At 36.4% G+C, this 18169-nt stretch overlaps 1 protein-coding gene across 5 annotated transcripts in view; it reads right to left on the minus strand.

Annotated features, from left to right (window-relative positions):
- Positions 1-18169, minus strand: part of AkhR (Adipokinetic hormone receptor) — a 79696-nt gene that overhangs the window by 25975 nt on the left and 35552 nt on the right. For all 5 annotated transcript variants that reach the window (XM_065222068.1, XM_065222067.1, XM_065222066.1 and 2 more), the window contains 4 exons: positions 2284-2535; positions 2100-2223; positions 1712-1860; positions 1555-1654 (listed from right to left, as the gene is read on the minus strand). In XM_065222068.1, coding sequence (XP_065078140.1) covers positions 1555-1654; positions 1712-1860; positions 2100-2223; positions 2284-2420 — 510 coding nt within the window. In that variant the 5' untranslated portion in view covers positions 2421-2535. The remainder of the gene's footprint in view (positions 1-1554; positions 1655-1711; positions 1861-2099; positions 2224-2283; positions 2536-18169) is intronic.

Here is an 18169-nt window from a genome sequence, read left to right on the forward strand (position 1 = left end):
AATGGGATTTCTCAATTACACCATTTTTTTTAAATCTGAAACTTTTCTTAAAGATAGACATACCATTAATTACAACTCGTTCATACATCCCAAGATGGGTACTTTTAAAGGAAAAAGTTATTCAACAAATTTTTTTCGTGTTCGCACTGAATAAAATCTATGATTTTTTTCGGGGTGGGAACGACAAATTTAAAAATAAATAAGATTGAGTTAAACTCCAAATGAAATGTAAAATGATTTTTTATAAAGCTTTTGAATATTAAGGAAGGGTCAACTAGTTTCCGAGATATGTACGGAACATGTTATGGTAAATATGGGTGTCGATATATCAAATCACATAAATTGCAAACAAGATATTTTTAACGAGTGAAAAAACCAGTTTTAATGTCACAAAATGTACCTAGAAAATATATATTATTTCCCGTTTAAGATGTAGGTACAAAAAAGGTACGATGTAGGTACGACCACAAGCCTGTCTGTAGGTATACATTATTTGCTATTTAAGTGATGATGTATATACGACCCTATTCAATGTAGTGTAGAAACAGTGACAGTTATTCTCATGGATGCTTTAAGTGTTTTTTAATGCAGTGCTGGTATTTCAAATCCCAAGTGCAACCGAAACAAACTACGTTACTTAACACCAGCATTAATTCAAAAAATGCAATCTATGGGATATACTCACCAACTGAATGAACACATGCGCATTTGTGAGTCATGCCGTGCATTGGTTCAGCACAATAGATATACATTCAAAAAACCGCGCTTGCACTATTAAAAGAAAGTGGTAAAGAAGATGTAATTTTTCAACAGTGGCTAACAACGGATCTTTGTAACTTGGAGAACATTATGAAACCTGCAGATGAGTTTGCCACGTACTTCGTAGATAAAATTGGTATGTTAATCACTCATGACTTTATTTGTAACGAACAGTCTAAGGAACAAAAAAGATTCTCTAAAAGAAGATGAATTAATTGTAATTTGCGATTTCGCTGAGAACTATTCATTTATTATTCAGAACGCTGCTCACAACAAAATTCATGGTTCACAACAAGGAAAATCATGGTATTTGATAAATTAACAGTAAAAGGGAGAGTTGTTAAGCATCTTAGCAATAAAAAAGCGAACAAATTTGATCTCATCAAACTTATTTTCACTGTTTGAGCATTGTATCGTTTAAAATCGAAATTTATTTTTTCTCCCTTACAATAATTTAACAATAAATTTTAATGTACTCGAAATTCAACAGTAAAAATCATTGTAACTTCGTTGTTTTATTATAATTCTTTTTCGGGCGGTATATCGCATCCTCGGTTCATGCGGTCTCCACTATCATCCTCTGATGAAGAATCCCACATAATTGTAAGCGAATCTTACATCCCACGGTTGGGTGTAGAAATAAATATGGTATTGAGAGTTAACGGTAAATTTTATACAGCTTGTTTTTAAATAAACACATCAAGTTTTTTGACTGGGTCAGTTATTTAATCAATGCCGCAGTTAATGGCCTTTGCGTATCAACACTGTTCACGTTATTGATTTAGTTTTGATTACCTGTGGAGCACTGCATAGCACGGACATTGACCAAGCAATAGATATCATTATTTTCCCCCTGCGTTTTGAAAGTTTAAGCGGTTGTAACACTGCGTAATACCTGTACCAAGAAAGAAAATATCTTATATCACATAATAGCTTCGATTAATCTATTTACCTATCTACAGATATGCAGACGAGCACGAAGCTTGATAAATGCAATCCAAATGTGCGGAAGAAAGCCATCAAACGACACATTATATCTCCCGCCGTCCAATATACAGTAAACGCCCACGCAATCTCCAATGGCATCATTAGGAATGTCACCTATTGGCGATTTGAGAGAATGGAAAGTGAATACCACGTTACATTTGAATAACAGAAAAGGACTCTGGAAAAAGGAATAAACAAAGTGACATTGAAAGGATTTTCATTTGATTGATGGGTGATGTCGAGGATATCTTTACTGATTTCATGAGTTAATGGTTGAAATGACATGTGCTTTAACAGTTGTCGTTTAGTAGCTCCTTTAAATTTATGTTTAGCTTTTGAGCAGCGGTGCTTACCAACAAATCGGCAATAGCTAAATGAGTTAACATCATATCTATCCGAGAATGTGATTTGAGCCGCCGTTTTATAAGTAGTGCCAGTACCGTTATATTTCCTATAGCCGAAATGATCATCAGTACACTAAAAAAAAACAAATATGTTATGTTATTGGGATATCACATTTAAACGAGTTCCTAGTACCTGTAAACAGCTATCTGCAGTCTGTGCCCATCATTGAATTGCATATCAATTGGTAAAGAGGAGGAATTAACATTAACTCCAGTTAGGTTAGGAAATGTTGGTTCGTCACTTCCAGTATTCAACAATGAATAAGGCATTTTTACGTGATCTTAGTTATCTCAATTATGATTAAAAATCCTGGTTGCAGTAACGATGATCTTATATTAATATTCCGATTACCAATCTGTTGAATCTTCACAATTATTGAGTGACCTTTGTAATAAATAAATAAATAAAAATGGATTTGATCAGTTTATTGGGAATACAAGAGATGCAAGAAAAATATCATCTATTATATAGTCAGTAAAGCATTAAAATCAGCACCTATATTAAATATGAAATTTCATATTATAAACAAAGTTTGTCAATTCGGTATTAAAAAAATATGTTTAATTAATTTTGCTCTCTATTTTCATACACTGAACCAAGTTGGCGCAAGACTGTACCGGAAAATCATAATCATCTTTGAACTGTGTTGACGAGTATAAAATAGTACGATGGTAAATATGCCCAGTGCAAACCAAGTCAAATCAGGACAAAATTGATTCATCATGAGCAGTCTTGTAAGCGGTCACGGTAGTTGACACATTTTCTGTGATAATTGACTGCCTTTGCCTCCGACACTTGCAAAACAAGCTATCATAGTACAGTACCAAACTAAAATGTCGTATGACAGGCTCTGTCATACGACACTGTCGCCGAAAACCGTCACGAATGTATGTATTTTGTTTTTTTCTCATAATAAGAGCTGCTGATGGTGTGCTTGTGTGAATTCTGAAAATAGCAAGTAATGATGTCCTAGTAATAATATTTCTGATCAAAAATGGTTCGATTTACACCAAATTGAGGAATTACAACGAAATCACACATGTCATATGATAGCTATTTTGATAATTTTCTTTTAGCTCGAATGTTATTCTACCACTCGTGTTGTGTGAGAGGGACGACGGTAGAGCATGAGTGTTCGAATACAAACAGACTGTCGCGCACGACAACGAAGCGAGTGTAGTAAAAAACGTCAACTGTTTCAACCCCTGATCATGAGGTTTCAGGAATATTTACATGCAATTGTACCTTTAATCCGGAATGGACCACGTGACTTGTGAAATAACCATATGTCCATGGTAAAAAAGCTATGATCTCCTTATCAGTGCTGTAAATTCTCAAAATCAATTAAACATTTTTGATGAAAATGAGAAAAGCCGCTGTACGCTAAAAATGGGGACCTCGTTCGAATGGGTGATATAAGTTGCTTAATCATTTGACAAAGGCGTGGATCATTCTCATTTGAAAAACGCTTGATATCATTCAATTGAGTGTAACCTACAAATAAACGGAGCTCTGGTCGACATTACTGCGAAAAAGCTAAGCCAATACGACACCAACCTGACATCTTCAAAACATCAACCTGATGTTCACCCGACATTGACCCGACATAAACCCAAAATTGACGCAACCACAACACGACATTGGGTCGACATCAACCTTAAATTTGCCTTACATTGATCCGACATCGGGTCGACTTGTCTGTTCGGGACCATTTTGCTGGGTTTCTTCCATACTCCACTGTCGTATATCAAATGATAGTGAGTGTCTCAATTGACAGTGACGATGAGTTTCGAATGAGTAAGGAGGTCTTCAAATTGTGGTCATGTGAGAATTCGTTTTCACAGAGTTGATTTAATGGTTGTATTGGTTCATCTTCAATCGAATTAAATGAAAATTAACAGCACTGCTTATTCCGAATATAAAGCAAAAAAAAAAAAAAACTGCGGTTATCTCGTCAACATGATACAAATGATCCGGATTTTCTGGAGAACCAAGTTATGGCCAATAAATACTTATATATTTATTCCATCGATCTCTAGTTTTAAGCATTATTGAAAAAAAAACGTAAGGTTCAAGGACAACTTTAATGATTTGACTACGTTTACGGTCGATCCGGATTTTCTGTTGTTCCTTGAGGCCGTTTTTTATTTATTAATTAATTAATTAATTAATTAATTTATTTATTTATTTATTTATTTATTTATTTATTTATTTTTTTATTTATTTATTTATTTATTTATTGATTCATTTATTTATTTATTTATTTGTTTATTTATTTATTTATGTATTTATTTATTTATTTATTTATATATTTATTTATTTATTTATTGATTTATTTATTTATTTATTTATTTATTTATTTGTTTATTCATTTATTTATTTATTTATTTATATATTTATTTATTTATTTATTTATTTATTTATTTATTTATTTATTTATTTATTTATTTATTTATTTATTTATTTATTTATTTATTTATTTATTTATTTATTTATTTATTTATTTATTTATTTATTTATTTATTTATTTATTTATTTATTTATTTATTTATTTATTTATTTATTTATTTATTTATTTATTTATTTATTTATTTATTTATTTATTTATTTATTTATTTATTTATTTATTTATTTATTTATTTATTTATTTATTTATTTATTTATTTATTTATTTATTTATTTATTTATTTATTTATTTATTTATTTATTTATTTATTTATTTATTTATTTATTTATTTATTTATTTATTTATTTATTTATTTATTTATTTATTTATTTATTTATTTATTTATTTATTTATTTATTTATTTATTTATTTGTTTATTTATTTATTTATTTATTTATTTTTTTTTTTTTATTTATTTATTTCTTTTATTTAAGTTTCTACAACCGATATGTGACAAGCTACCTACTAGGGCATTTCCAATTACGCTGAAACTTTGCACAGTGGTTTCTTTTTAGTAAAGGCGCCATTTTGTGCTCTCAGTTTTTCATATTGAATCACGACTACTTTTTGAAAAGGGCCTGTGTAAAAATAGTACTAATGAGTTTAAAAATATATATTGCCGAAACGCTTTGTTCAATTGATATTATTTTGGCAATTGTGTAAAAAATATACATTGTAAAAAATTATATTTATTATTAAAGTTAATGCGAATTTCACGATTTTTACATTTTCCGTGTTTTTTAACCGTGTATATTTTTTCAAGAATCGCATTTTAATTTTGCACAACTTTCCCGAAGACCGTTCAAGCAAGCCGTTTTTGCAATGTATTAAATTGTTTATTTTATAAGCCCTATTGGAAACGTAGTCGGGGTTCACTATTACAATTTGTAATAGCGAATCCCGACTACTTTTTTATTTTCAAATTTCAACTTAAATCCACAAAATACATTTTTCTGCTCTTTTTTACTTTTTTTTTATTCGGAAACCTTATGGACAGATGATACATAATTTATTTTCATTGTAATACACTTACTTTCTATTTTTATTTACATCACTTCTTACATACATCGAAAATTTTGGCATCATTATCATTACAGTTTGTGTAACGTTTGGCTTTAATTTTATTTTCTGAAACATGAATGAAAGAATGAAACTTTTGAGTTCCTTGAATTATGTTTGCATTATTATATTGCTCGTTGAGGTGTGAAGCCATACTTTCGTATTCCTCTGTTGTGGCAAAACTAAATGATAATTTTGTTAATTCTTCTTCTTTTCGATTATTTGCCCAATTATAAAGCTCTCTTGCATTTTTTATTGCATGTACATGTTCTTTGGCCAAACTTGCTCTAGTAGCCATGCGTTTTATTGTACCTCCAATAACGTCACAAGGACCTTTCCCATGTGATGTTGCAAAGAAATGCCATTCGGCTTCAATTCCATACTTTGATTTAAATTTACAAAGGCTACCAAAATTTTTCTGGTTCTTGTACTGTGACGCGGCTCCATCGGACATAAAATAAATCTTGTTGATATTTTTACTTTGGTTAATGCGTAAAAAACTTATCATTTTAGAAATAAATAAGTTAACAGCCACTGAGTCATGCCTTAACTCTTCAGAAATTATAATAAAACTTAAATGTTTAACTTGCATCTTTTCTCTAAAATATATTTCAAATGGATGAATGGTAGCTTGTTGGACATTCCAGTGATGAGACTGAACTTCATCCTGTAACACAAAGCTGTAGTTTTCGGAAAAATCGCAAGTAACTAAAAATTCACCTTCTTGCTAATTATTTCGTGTAGTTTTCAAAAAATTAGATTGCTGTGTTTTTATGAAATCATGTGGTATCAAACTTGTCAATTTTAAGCAGAAAAATGAAACAAACTCGTCTGCAGGCTTTAAAATAGTTTCTAAATCACATCTATCCGTGGTAACCCACTGTTCAAATGAAAGCTGATCAATGCATTTTTCCTCTAGTTGTTTTAATAAAATGTTTTCTAATGCGGAAGAGTCTGGACAATCTTCACAACACCGTAGATAGCAATATATTGTCTTGTTTTCCAAAAAGTAGGCTGTCAGTAAACGTTTTTACATCATTTAAATGGTTAAGTTTTTTTTCAAACTGTGTGATATTAGATTGATGTTTTCATGCGTTGTGCACACGCAAACATTGTGGGTTCCAGAGCTAGTTAAAAGTTTACATTGCTTAGAGCGGAGTTTTGCAAATGAAGAGAATCCTATTTTTACATTGCAGTGAATTTCATTGAATCGTTTATAAGCTTCTCTCAAAGTCATCATTAGTTATCTTTTTTGAATGGCTTGTCGTTTTCCTTCTTTCTGCACAGACACATAATCTTTTTGACAAGGCATTGCCCAGCTTATATTATCATCTTCAAAAAAATTAATGACTGCCAATTTTGTTTCATCACTTAAGGCTGTGCCATATTTTGTGGTTTTTGCTGAATGACCTTCCTTTATCAACTTAGCCTCTGTTGCAATATATCTACTAGCATTAAATTGATCCATAACTTTTTGTGTTGACCATGAATAAGGCAGTGGATGCATTAGAAAACTTTTCCTTCATGTTTTCTAAAACTTCTTTGAGTTCATTCACTTTGTCAGCCTCAGGCTTGAAGATGAAAAGATTCTTTCACGGTGCTTCTTTTCGGGGTAGTGGATGTAGTTGAGTTTTCCCACGTCTATCGGTGATACCTGGATTCCTGCAATGCCTCGGTTGAATATCTCGATGTTGACTGGTTTGAGTGAATTCTTGGTACGATTGAACTGAAGTAACTGATGTCATTGGTGGTACAGTTGTAATGCTTTCATAGCTCGGTACGACAGGTACTATCACTGTAGTTGGCATCTTTGAGCTTCCGGCAACATGCTGTTCCTCGTTTGAGATGAAAAGAGCTTGTTTATCAACACGAAGAGGGCAGGACGTGCAAATGCGAAAACCAGTATTCAGTCCTGATGCTTCAGAATATCCAATCGATCTTAATTTCTGGATGGTAATATTCGAAATATTCCTCAGCTCTTTCGAGCACTTGACTTCCTCGAACGGCCGACTGCACCTGATAAAACATGCTCGTTCACTCATGTTGCTTCCGGTATAAAAATAAAAAATAAAAATAATAATCTTTAAAAATGATTTCATTGAAATACAACTGAAGGTTATGCTTACCTTTTAACCAAATGGTGTTACACTTATTTCCTATGATAACTTTTTAAGATGTATGCGGTAAAAAGCAATCTTTGTGATCAACTGCTTGTTTTCACCATTCAAACTCATTTAAGTATCAGATCGATAGGTACAATTTCTACATTAGGTACAGACAGATGTTTTTGGTGTTCACTACTACAGTGTTGAGTATTTGACTTATTACCGTTAAGATCACTGATACAACTATGCAAAATTGAAGACAATTAATAAAAAAGAAAATTAAAAAAATCGTCAATTTGAATGGAATTGCTCCTTCAGTAAGGGTCGTTAGTTTGAACATCAAATCACTTTTATTTAGTTCTAGCTCAATATTCATCAAATGAATTTTTTAGTTTTGTTAGTAACGATACCTTTTCATGGTATCAGATGTAATGAATCCTAACTTTTCGATAGGGCCTGTGTAGAAAAACACTAAGGAAATAAACATACCTATATTGCAAAAACGGCTTGCTTGATTGCTATGGTGGCTTCGGGAAAGTTGTGCAAAATTAAAATGCAATTCTTGAAAAAATATAGACGGTTGAAAAACATGTGTTTTTGATGAAAATGTAAAAATCATGAAATTTTCAAAAAAATCATTGAGTTTACCATCACCAAACTTTGCCAGTTTGTAGCAAACATCATGAGCTTCAATCAGGCTTAAAACGAACATTTTCAAAAATGTACTTTTTGATAAATTAACTTTTTTAATAACAAATATAATTTTTTTAATTGAAAAAACAATTTTTTTACAGTGTATATTTTTAACATTATTTTCAAAATAATATCTACAACTTTGCTCAAGACACCAAATCAATCCAACAAACCGTTTCAGCAATATATATTTTTAAACTCATTAGTACTATTTTTACACAAGCCCTGTTAGAAAAGTAGTCGTGATTCAATTTAAAGAACTGATGACACAAATTGGCATCTTTACTAAAAAAGAAGAACTGTGCAAATTTTCATCAAAATCGGAGCCGACAAATTTAAAAAAAATTGAAAAATTCCTCAATCTATAGAGAATTGCTCTATAGGCTATTGTGGTGTCGTAAAACGGGGTATCTTTGATAATGAGGGTAACTTTGATATCGTATACAGTTTTTATATATGTTATATGTGTTATATGTGTGTTTTTTTTTTATATTAATTTATTTGTACAGGCTCAATCGAATAAACTTTACAGGGCCGAGTTATCATTTGCATTATACATGATTAATGTCTTAAATCTAGAGTTAAAGGAATTGAACCGATTACTCGCGGTCGTCTCGAGGTTAGTGGAGATTTACAATTTTTTGGATGGGGAAAGGGAGAAGGAGGTTTGAAATATGATTTATTATACAAATATTTAATTAATCCTAAAACATGAACTAATTTCTATTCATCTTGAAAACAAACATTAAAAAAAAAACTACACGCACAATACACAAACTAAACACAAGGTTAATGAAACTTACAATCTAAGGTTAGTATTCTTAAAGTAAACATATATGAGTTTCATAAACTCCAGATCACGTCTAGCCAAAATATCCCGAACTGGAACATTAGGTTGTCTACCTCGAGCCCGAAGGGAATCGCACAGCTCAGATCTGACTCCACGATGCTCAGCACAAGACCAAAGAATGTGATCAGCGTCTTGGTAACCTTGTCCACATTCACAGAGAATGCTGTCTCCCAGCCCAACACGAAACAAGTGAGCGTCTAACGAATAGTGATTGGACATGAGGCGAGACATCAGACGAATGAAGTCTCGACCCACATTCAACCCCTTGAACCAAGGACTCTTCGACACCTTAGGGATGATCGAGAATAGCCATCGTCCCAAACTTCCTTCACTCCATTTATTTTGCCAGCTGGCGAGCGACTGTTGACGATAAATGAAGAAAAATTCATTGTAGGCGATTTGTCGATCGTAAATATCGCCTTGTATAGCGCCCACCTTAGCATGTGAGTCCGCCTTCTCATTGCCCGGAATCGAGCAATGAGATGGGACCCATGCAAAGGTGATGACAAAAGATCTTAAAGATAAAGCACTCAGAAGCTCTCGTATTTTCATGAGAAAATACGAGGAGTGCTTTACCGGCCTCATGGATCGAATAGCCTCGACAGAACTGAGACTATCCGTAAAAATAAAATAGTGATCTGGTGCAAGTGAGGCGATCGTTTCTAGCGTATAGTGTATTGTCGCCAGTTCAGCAACATATACGGAACAAGGAGCTTGAAGCATTCGAGAGGCGCTATGAAATTCGTTAAAAATACCAAAACCAGCGGACGACTCTATTAGTGATCCATCTGTGAAGAACGATCTTGCGGAATCAACTTGGCCAAATTTTGCAGCGTAAATTGACGGAACAATCATGGAACGATGATGTTCTGAGATTCCACGAATCTCCCGCGTCATAGATAAATCAAAACTAACTGAATTGCCGAAGTCGGAGAAGCATACACGATGGGGATTATGCTGTGAAGGGCTGACATCCTGAGTTATGTACACGTAGTACAAAGACATAAAACGAGTTTGAGGGTTTAGCTCAAGAAGCTTCTCAAAGTTTTCGATTACCAGTGGGTTCATAACTTCACAACGGGTGAGGAGCCTGAGGGACAATTCCGAAAACCGATCCGATAGTGGCAACATGCCCGCCAACACTTCGAGACTCATCGTATGAGTCGAGTGCATGCATCCTAACGCGATACGAAGACAACGATACTGGATACGTTCCAGTTTGATGATGTGAGTTTTAGCCGCCGACTGGAAGCAAAAACTACCGTACTCTAAAACCGATAACATCGTTGTCCGGTACAACGTTAGAAGATCTTGCGGATGAGCTCCCCACCACGTTCCGGTAATTGTTCGGAGAAAATTGATCCTTTGTTGGCATTTTCGTCTCAGATACTTAATGTGGGATCTCCAGGTGCATTTGGAATCGAACCAGACCCCAAGATATTTGAAAGACATGGAATGAGTGATCGGCTTACCCAAAAGTTGAAGCTTCGGTTGTGCTGGGCTATGCTTCCTAGAAAAAACGACCAACTCAGTTTTCTCCGTGGAGAATTCGATACTTAGCTGGATAGCCCAAGTAGACAAATTGTCTAAGGTATCTTGTAAGGGTCCTTGCAGGTTGACCCCTTTGGGCCCTGTCATAGACACTACGCCGTCATCTGCAAGTTGTCTCATCGTGCAGTTGTCACGTAGACAATTGTCAATTTCTCTGACATAGAAATTGTACAAAAGGGGGCTTAAACATGAGCCCTGGGGGAGACCCATGTAACTAAATCGAGAAGCTGTAGAGTTTCCATGAGAAAAGCTCATATGTTTCTCTGACAGCAAATTGTACAAAAAGTTATTAATTAATGGGGAAAGGCCACAAGCGTGGAGTTTGTCTGAAAAGACTTCAACCGATACCGATACTACCCCTTAATATCCAAGAACACATAAGCCATTTGCTCTTTTTTAGCAAAAGCCAACTGGATTTCTGTGGAAAGCAACGCGAGACAGTCGTTCGTTCCCTTACCCCTACGGAAACCAAATTGAGTATCTGAGAGTAGGTGGTTCGTCTCAACCCATTTGTCGAGGCGAAATAAGATCATTTTCTCCAACAATTTTTGAATGCACGATAACATCGCGATGGGACGATACGAGTTATGATCTGACGCGGGTTTTCCAGGCTTTTTAATGGCTATAACTCTCACTCGCCTCCAATCATCTGGAACAATATTGAACTCCAGGAACTGACAAAACAAGTTCAACATGCGCCTCTTAGTGACGTCTGGGAGGTTCTTCAACAAGTCGAACTTGATCCTATCAGCCCCCGGAGCCGAATTGCGACACGAAAGGAGCGCGAGTGAGAGTTCCAGCATTGAAAAAGGCTGGCTGATCTCGTCTACCGAATTCGTCGTTTCGCGAGGAATCATCTGTGCCGGCACGGAATCAGGACATACTTTTCGCGCGAACTTGAGAATCCACCGATCCGAGTACTCCTCGCTCTCGTTGTTTGAAGACCGGTTACGCATCCTTCGCGCCGTGTTCCAAAGCGTATTCATCGACGTTTCGCGCGATAAACCGTCCACGAATTGCCGCCAGTATCCGCGTTTCTTGGCTTTGATGAGGCTCTTGAGTTCGTGTTCAAGAGTCGAGTACGCTTCGAAATACTCGGGTGTTCCACGTTTCCGGAAAAGCTTAAACGCGTCGGACTTTTTACGATAAACCTCAGTGCATTGCTGGTCCCACCAAGGGGTAGGAGGTTTCCTACGAAAAGACGTTCCTGGAACCGGCCGAGTTTGAGCTCGAAGCGCGCTGTCCAAGATCAGATTGGAGAGGAAGTTATATTCCTCCAACGGTGGAAGCTCTTCTACCGACGACACGGCTTCATCTATCGCGGTCTTGAACGTTGTCCAATCGATATTACGGGTGAGGTCGTACGCGACGTTAACGGATTCCGACGAATTGAACCCACTGGCAATCGAAATGCCGATCGGCAAGTGATCACTACCGTGGGGATCCTGGATCACATTCCACGTGCAATCCAACGATAATGAATTAGAGCAAAGTGTGAGGTCCAATCTACTTCCATTTGAGGATGGACCAGCCAGACGTGTTACTTCTCCATTGTTAAGAATTGTCATATAGAAGTTATCACAGAGGTCATATATCAAAGTAGAACGGTTGTCATCATACAGTTCCCACCAGCCTGTACCGTGGGAATTAAAATCTCCCATGATCAACCGTGGAGCAGGAAGAACTGAACAGATATCTGAAAGTTGTTTTTGACTAATCGAAACTCGGGGAGGAATATACACAGAAGCAATACAAAGGCTCTTACCTTTAACAAAAGCCTGACATGCGACAACTTCAATACCTGGAAATTGTGGAAGATTCACTCTATAGAAGGAATGGCACTTTTTGATCCCCAAAAGTACTCCTCCTCCACGCGAATCCTCACGATCCAGTCGAATAATGTTAAAATCATGAAAAGGAAGATCAATATCTGAAGAGAGCCAAGTTTCACACAGAGCAAATGCATCAAAATCATTATTGTGAACCAAAAACTTAAACGATTCTATCTTAAGAATAAGACTTCGACAATTCCACTGTAGAACAGTGATCAAATCCCCGACCTCGTTTGGAAAATTATCCATCGAAGGAGATGATTGCTGCAAGGAGGGGCCACTTCAATGTCAACTGCTTCAAGAGGGTTTTCACAGCAGGAAGCATTGCCAGAACAATGCTTTTCAGAGGATCAGAAATATTCAGGTAATTGAGGATACTGTCCACAATGTTATCAAATGAGAACAACCCAGATGAAGAAGGGGCTTGTGTTCTGAAAATTGGGGCATCGGGGGTTTTGGATGTCCCCGGGAGAGGTGGAAAATCCTGGGTATAATCAGTTCTGCGGAATCCAGGAGGAGTAGAAGTCTCCTTTTTTCCACCACTCCTTGATTTGGGCAAGCTGATTTGGGGTTCTTGATCTGCAACTTTCCGCGAACGGATGCGTTTTCGTTTCCGGGGAGAACCTTCCGGAAAACTGAAAGAAACTCCCTCCTCAGCCAAGTCAGAGCCAGACTCGTCATCTGACAAAAGAACGAAGGGATTTGTTTCGTTGGTCGATGGCTTGGCTGTCTTAAGCATTTCTGCAAAAGACCGCCTGGAACGTTCTTTAAGAGAGCGCTCTAGTTTTTCCCCGCGTTTTTTGTACACCGGACACGACGAGAGACCATGAGGAGGAGATCCTTTGCAGTACATGCATTTTGGTGCAGTGACTGTGCAGGTGCCATCCTCGTGCTTCTCCCCGCATTTGGAACAGCGTGCCTTGCTGCCACAGTGAGAGGCCGTATGTCCCAACTGTTTGCAGTTTTGACAGATCATGACCCGAGGAACAAACAAGCGCACAGGTAGCCGAAGTTTTCCCAACTCGATGTACTGAGGAAGGGCTGAACCAGAAAAGGTCACGCGAAACGAGTCTGTGGGGGTAAAACTCTTTTTACCCTCGCTGACAGATACTGAGCCCAGTTTTTGGACATCCAGTATCTTCACCGGGGGGAGCAAGGGGTTCTTGAAACGGCCAACCGCCTGCTTCTCCAAGATCTCGGGGGTCAGACTCGCTTCGGTGACCACACCTTCGATCTCCACATCACGAGCTGGTATGTAAACCCTGTACTCAATCGTAAAGAGCTGGGAGGCAGCAATCTCGTTAGCCTGCTTCAGGTTAGAAACGACAACACGAAGTTTATTATGCCTAACCTTCGTGATTTCGGTCACGGCCGAGTATCGCTTCGTCAGATCAGTGGAAATTTGCATCAAGTTCAAAGGTTTGTTTTTGGGCTGAAAGTAGACAACCCATGGCCCAGTCGAGTCATCTGGATAGGCTCGCGATCGGGGGCTTTTCTGAGACGAACCATGAATGACAGGACGTTTTCGTCTTTTCTTGCCATCGAGTGGCAAACTGGTGTCGTCTTCCGACAAAATGTCCATATCGTCTTCTGACAAGACGTCCATTTTGCCGTACTAGTGGGAGCGGTAAACGCTCTACCACTGAAACGATGCTTAAAACCACACAGACACAATAAACAGAAAAAAATACAAACACAGAAACACAACATTAAATTTAACTGATGGGCGAGAGAAAGAAACAGGAAAAAAAAAACTTATCTGCTATACTACTACCACCGAGTGATTACACAGCAGCAGCGGAGCGACGCGCAGCGTGGGTGACCTTCGATGCGCGTGTGCGGGCGATTTTTGTAGTGGTGTGCTTGTATGAGGCTCGGTACTCAGCTGGACACACGATGATGGATGACCGGTATAAATGCGGAGGCAGATGCTGACACTCGATGACGATGATCTGTGTGCAGGTATGCGTGATCACGCACCGATGAAGCGCAAATTGGTTTGCGAATATCCAATTGCAAGTGAACAATTTTCTTTCCGATGACGCCGAAAACCACACTTTCTTCTCAGAAAAACTCACTTTCAGATAATTGTTTAGCCGGGTACTATGCCAGTAATCACTAAGCGAGAAAAAACTGATAATTTAAACCAACCGAATACCGAGAAAACTTCCGAAATACCGGAGCGCGAAACAAGTCGACTGTACTTCTTGCTAGGTCGCAGTGGGATGGTGTTATATGTGTTGTATGTGTTACACATTTTACAAACATATTAAAAAACAATAATCGTGTTTTCGCCAGTTTGAAAAAGCACTAAAACCATCACTTATTAAATGCATTTCCTATATAGCCATCACAAATTCAATGTGGTATTCTTATTGCTTATGATATTTTCTGTTTATAAACTCATCCAAAGTTTCATATTTAAAGAACTAAATTGTTTGAGTTTCACCCATTTTTTTCTACATTCATCGAGCATTATCAAAGTAACCCCAAATAAAAAACTGAAGTTCAGTCACAAAACTAAAAAAATGACTCTTGGATCGTAAGTACTTGTTTTAAAAATATAAAATTTGAAAAACATTCATTGCCGTAAACATTATTTAGAATATACTTTGAAAAACTATCAATGTTACCCCGTTTTACGGTACACTTTTTTACGTTCGCGTTGAAATAGACTTTTACTATAGATACTATAGATTCCATAGATAAGCGGATGCAAAGTAGAATATAGCCAAACGAACTGTCAGTTAGTGTAGCCAAACGAGCATGACGTCATAATGGTGTGTTTTGCGGGAGAAGTATTGTAATATTATAAGCACAAAACGCTTTCTACACTCCACATTCCGAATTATTCCGTGGAAAACGGAAGAAGTAAATATTACACAAACCACTCTTTGACTCATTGTTGCAAAGATTTGCTTTGCACTTCATTTTGAACTTTAGCGCATAAAACAAAACAAAACTGCACAACGAAGAGCTTTACAATGGCATGAACATTTTTCATGAATGCCAGTAAGAGCATTTATTTTTCATGGTTGCCAAAAACACTTTTTGTGCCTCCGCTTATCTATGGACTCTATAGTATCTATAACTTTTACTACACCAGGTGTTTATTTTTTTTCTTTGATTTGTTTTACGTCGATCTTGTTTTCTGTGCTGAGCACTAATGCTACTGTCGTCAGGGAGGCAGCTCCCACACCTGGACCCTACCCTATCGACCCATCAACTCATGAACCGGGGACCAACGATTTTGCTTCCTTGTGATCAGAGAGATGTTATGTCTCTGAACATACCGGCGGTGCCGACTGGGATTGAAGCCAGGCCTGCTGGGGTGAGAGGTAATCACACTTACCACTACACCACCAGTGCCGCTGTCACCAGGTGTTGAATATATTGATTTCATTCTGGAATTATTCTGCATCGCTAGAATTACTTATTTCCATGAAGAGCTTCATCTCGTCTGCATATACAAGCTGTTTTATTTTTTAAGTATGTAGGAAATTACGTTTATGTACAAAATAAAAAGAAGTGGGCCTAAATGAGAATCCTGGGGTACCCAGAGGTGACAGAAATTGGTTCTTTTTTTTTTTTTCCTTTGGTTTGTTTTTTCCGTCGATCTTGTTTTCCGTGCTGAGCACCAATGCTACCGACGTGCCAGGAAGGCAACTCCCACACCCGGACCCTACCTATCGACCCATCAACGCATGAACCGGGGACCAACTATGGATTCTATTTATCCGTTTTTCAATGTTTTACCTTTGCAATGGTTATTTACTCGTCATTTCATTAATATGTTGGTTACATTATTTGTTTGTGTCATTGATCGTTGAAATGCATATTATAATTTTTTTAACAATTTTTTTCTAGAAGCCGGTACTTTTTCAGTAGTAAAATTAGAAATTTGACTGTGTAGCTTTCAACTAGATATTTTCATAACCTTTGCAAGGAGAAATCAATTTGAACTTGCTTAAACGCTTGTCTGCCGACGCAACCAAAATTGAAATAACAATCGTTCTAACCACAATATAAAATGACTAATTAAACCATAAGAAAGGGGAACTAATATCCGTTCCAAAAGATAAAAACATCACAAATTCGTTGAAAATTACTGAAGATATTACAACAATAGTTAAAAGTTTTATGTCGGTTTGGTGCTCGAAAAGTTGAGAGGTCAACGATCGATTCCGAATTCGTCCAACATTTTATACTGCTTATACTGCCCTTGTTCTTTGAAATTTGTGTGAGAATTACTAGCAATCCTAAATTCAGAGATTCGCGGAAATTTTATGAGATGAATAAGCATATTGATTTGTTTTGTTTATAAAAGCTGTCAACATTTGCCACTGGAGTGCAGTGTATGTTATGACGCGGATACCCTTGTATGACATGCTATGAGCATGAGGATTATACATGTGTATCGGTGGGATTACAATGATAATAACTTGATGGTATCTAGTTAAAATTTAATGCTTCTTCCAGTACCACCTCGAGCCCACATAATTGAATTTAACAAAGAATCAAGAAATATAGCTGCAAAAAAAAAAACAGAAATATTGCGTACTTCACACTAAGCTGGACAAATCACCATGTTCACTTATTAAAAAGTGTGTTAAAAATGCGAGCTTTCGCCTAATCGTCTTGGTGTCTTGGGTGCATTAATTCTTTATGATAAAGGCAATATTCACTCTGAAGACACCAAATCGATTTGACGGAATCACACTTTTTAGGGCTGTCCAGTTTCAGATGCAATCAGCAATATTAACCGAACTGAAAAATCGATAAAATAAATTCCATTTACAATTTATTATATAATTGTTAATGATGCTTACAACTTTGTTTTGTTAATCTACGCACTTTACTGTTATAATATTTTTTTTATTATTTTTTTAATCAATAAAGTTTTCGTATGAATTTATTTCACGCCGATTACAATACTTTTCCACTGAAATATTCTGGAAAACGATAAACATGCTCGTTTGACTCACATTTTGACAGTTCTCGCTGCTCGTTTGGCTCAAGATGGCCGCTTTCTTGAATTTCTATATATAGGATTTTCAAGCATTACTTTAGAAAATCTACACTTTCCGTACGCCATCCAAGCCACTCATTATATTGCTTAATAGACAAACTATAAATTAGTTACCCAAGTAACACAAATCCATAGTATTATGTTGAATAACCTGCTTTACAACCGAAACCAGTCATACAAAGGTTATACAAAAAATTGTAGAACATGTGTGTTGCTTGAGTACTGATCCGTACATTACTTGTTGTACATACATATTTGCTTACCGTACATTTAATTGCTGGTTCAGAGAAAATTGGTCATTGAAAATGACTACCGCAGTCTACCCATCTCTGCGGTATTTGCTGATAGTAAAATTTGCAAAAGATCCGCAATAATTATTTTTTTCCTTTGGTTTGTTTTTTCCGTCGATCTTGTTTTCCGTGCTGAGCACCAATGCTACCGACGTGCCAGGAA

Source organism: Ochlerotatus camptorhynchus, unplaced genomic scaffold (genome assembly GCF_037179485.1).
Source record: "Ochlerotatus camptorhynchus isolate MF236.1 unplaced genomic scaffold, CSIRO-AGI_Acam_v1.1 ptg000155l, whole genome shotgun sequence".
Classification (NCBI taxonomy): Eukaryota; Metazoa; Arthropoda; class Insecta; order Diptera; family Culicidae; genus Ochlerotatus; species Ochlerotatus camptorhynchus.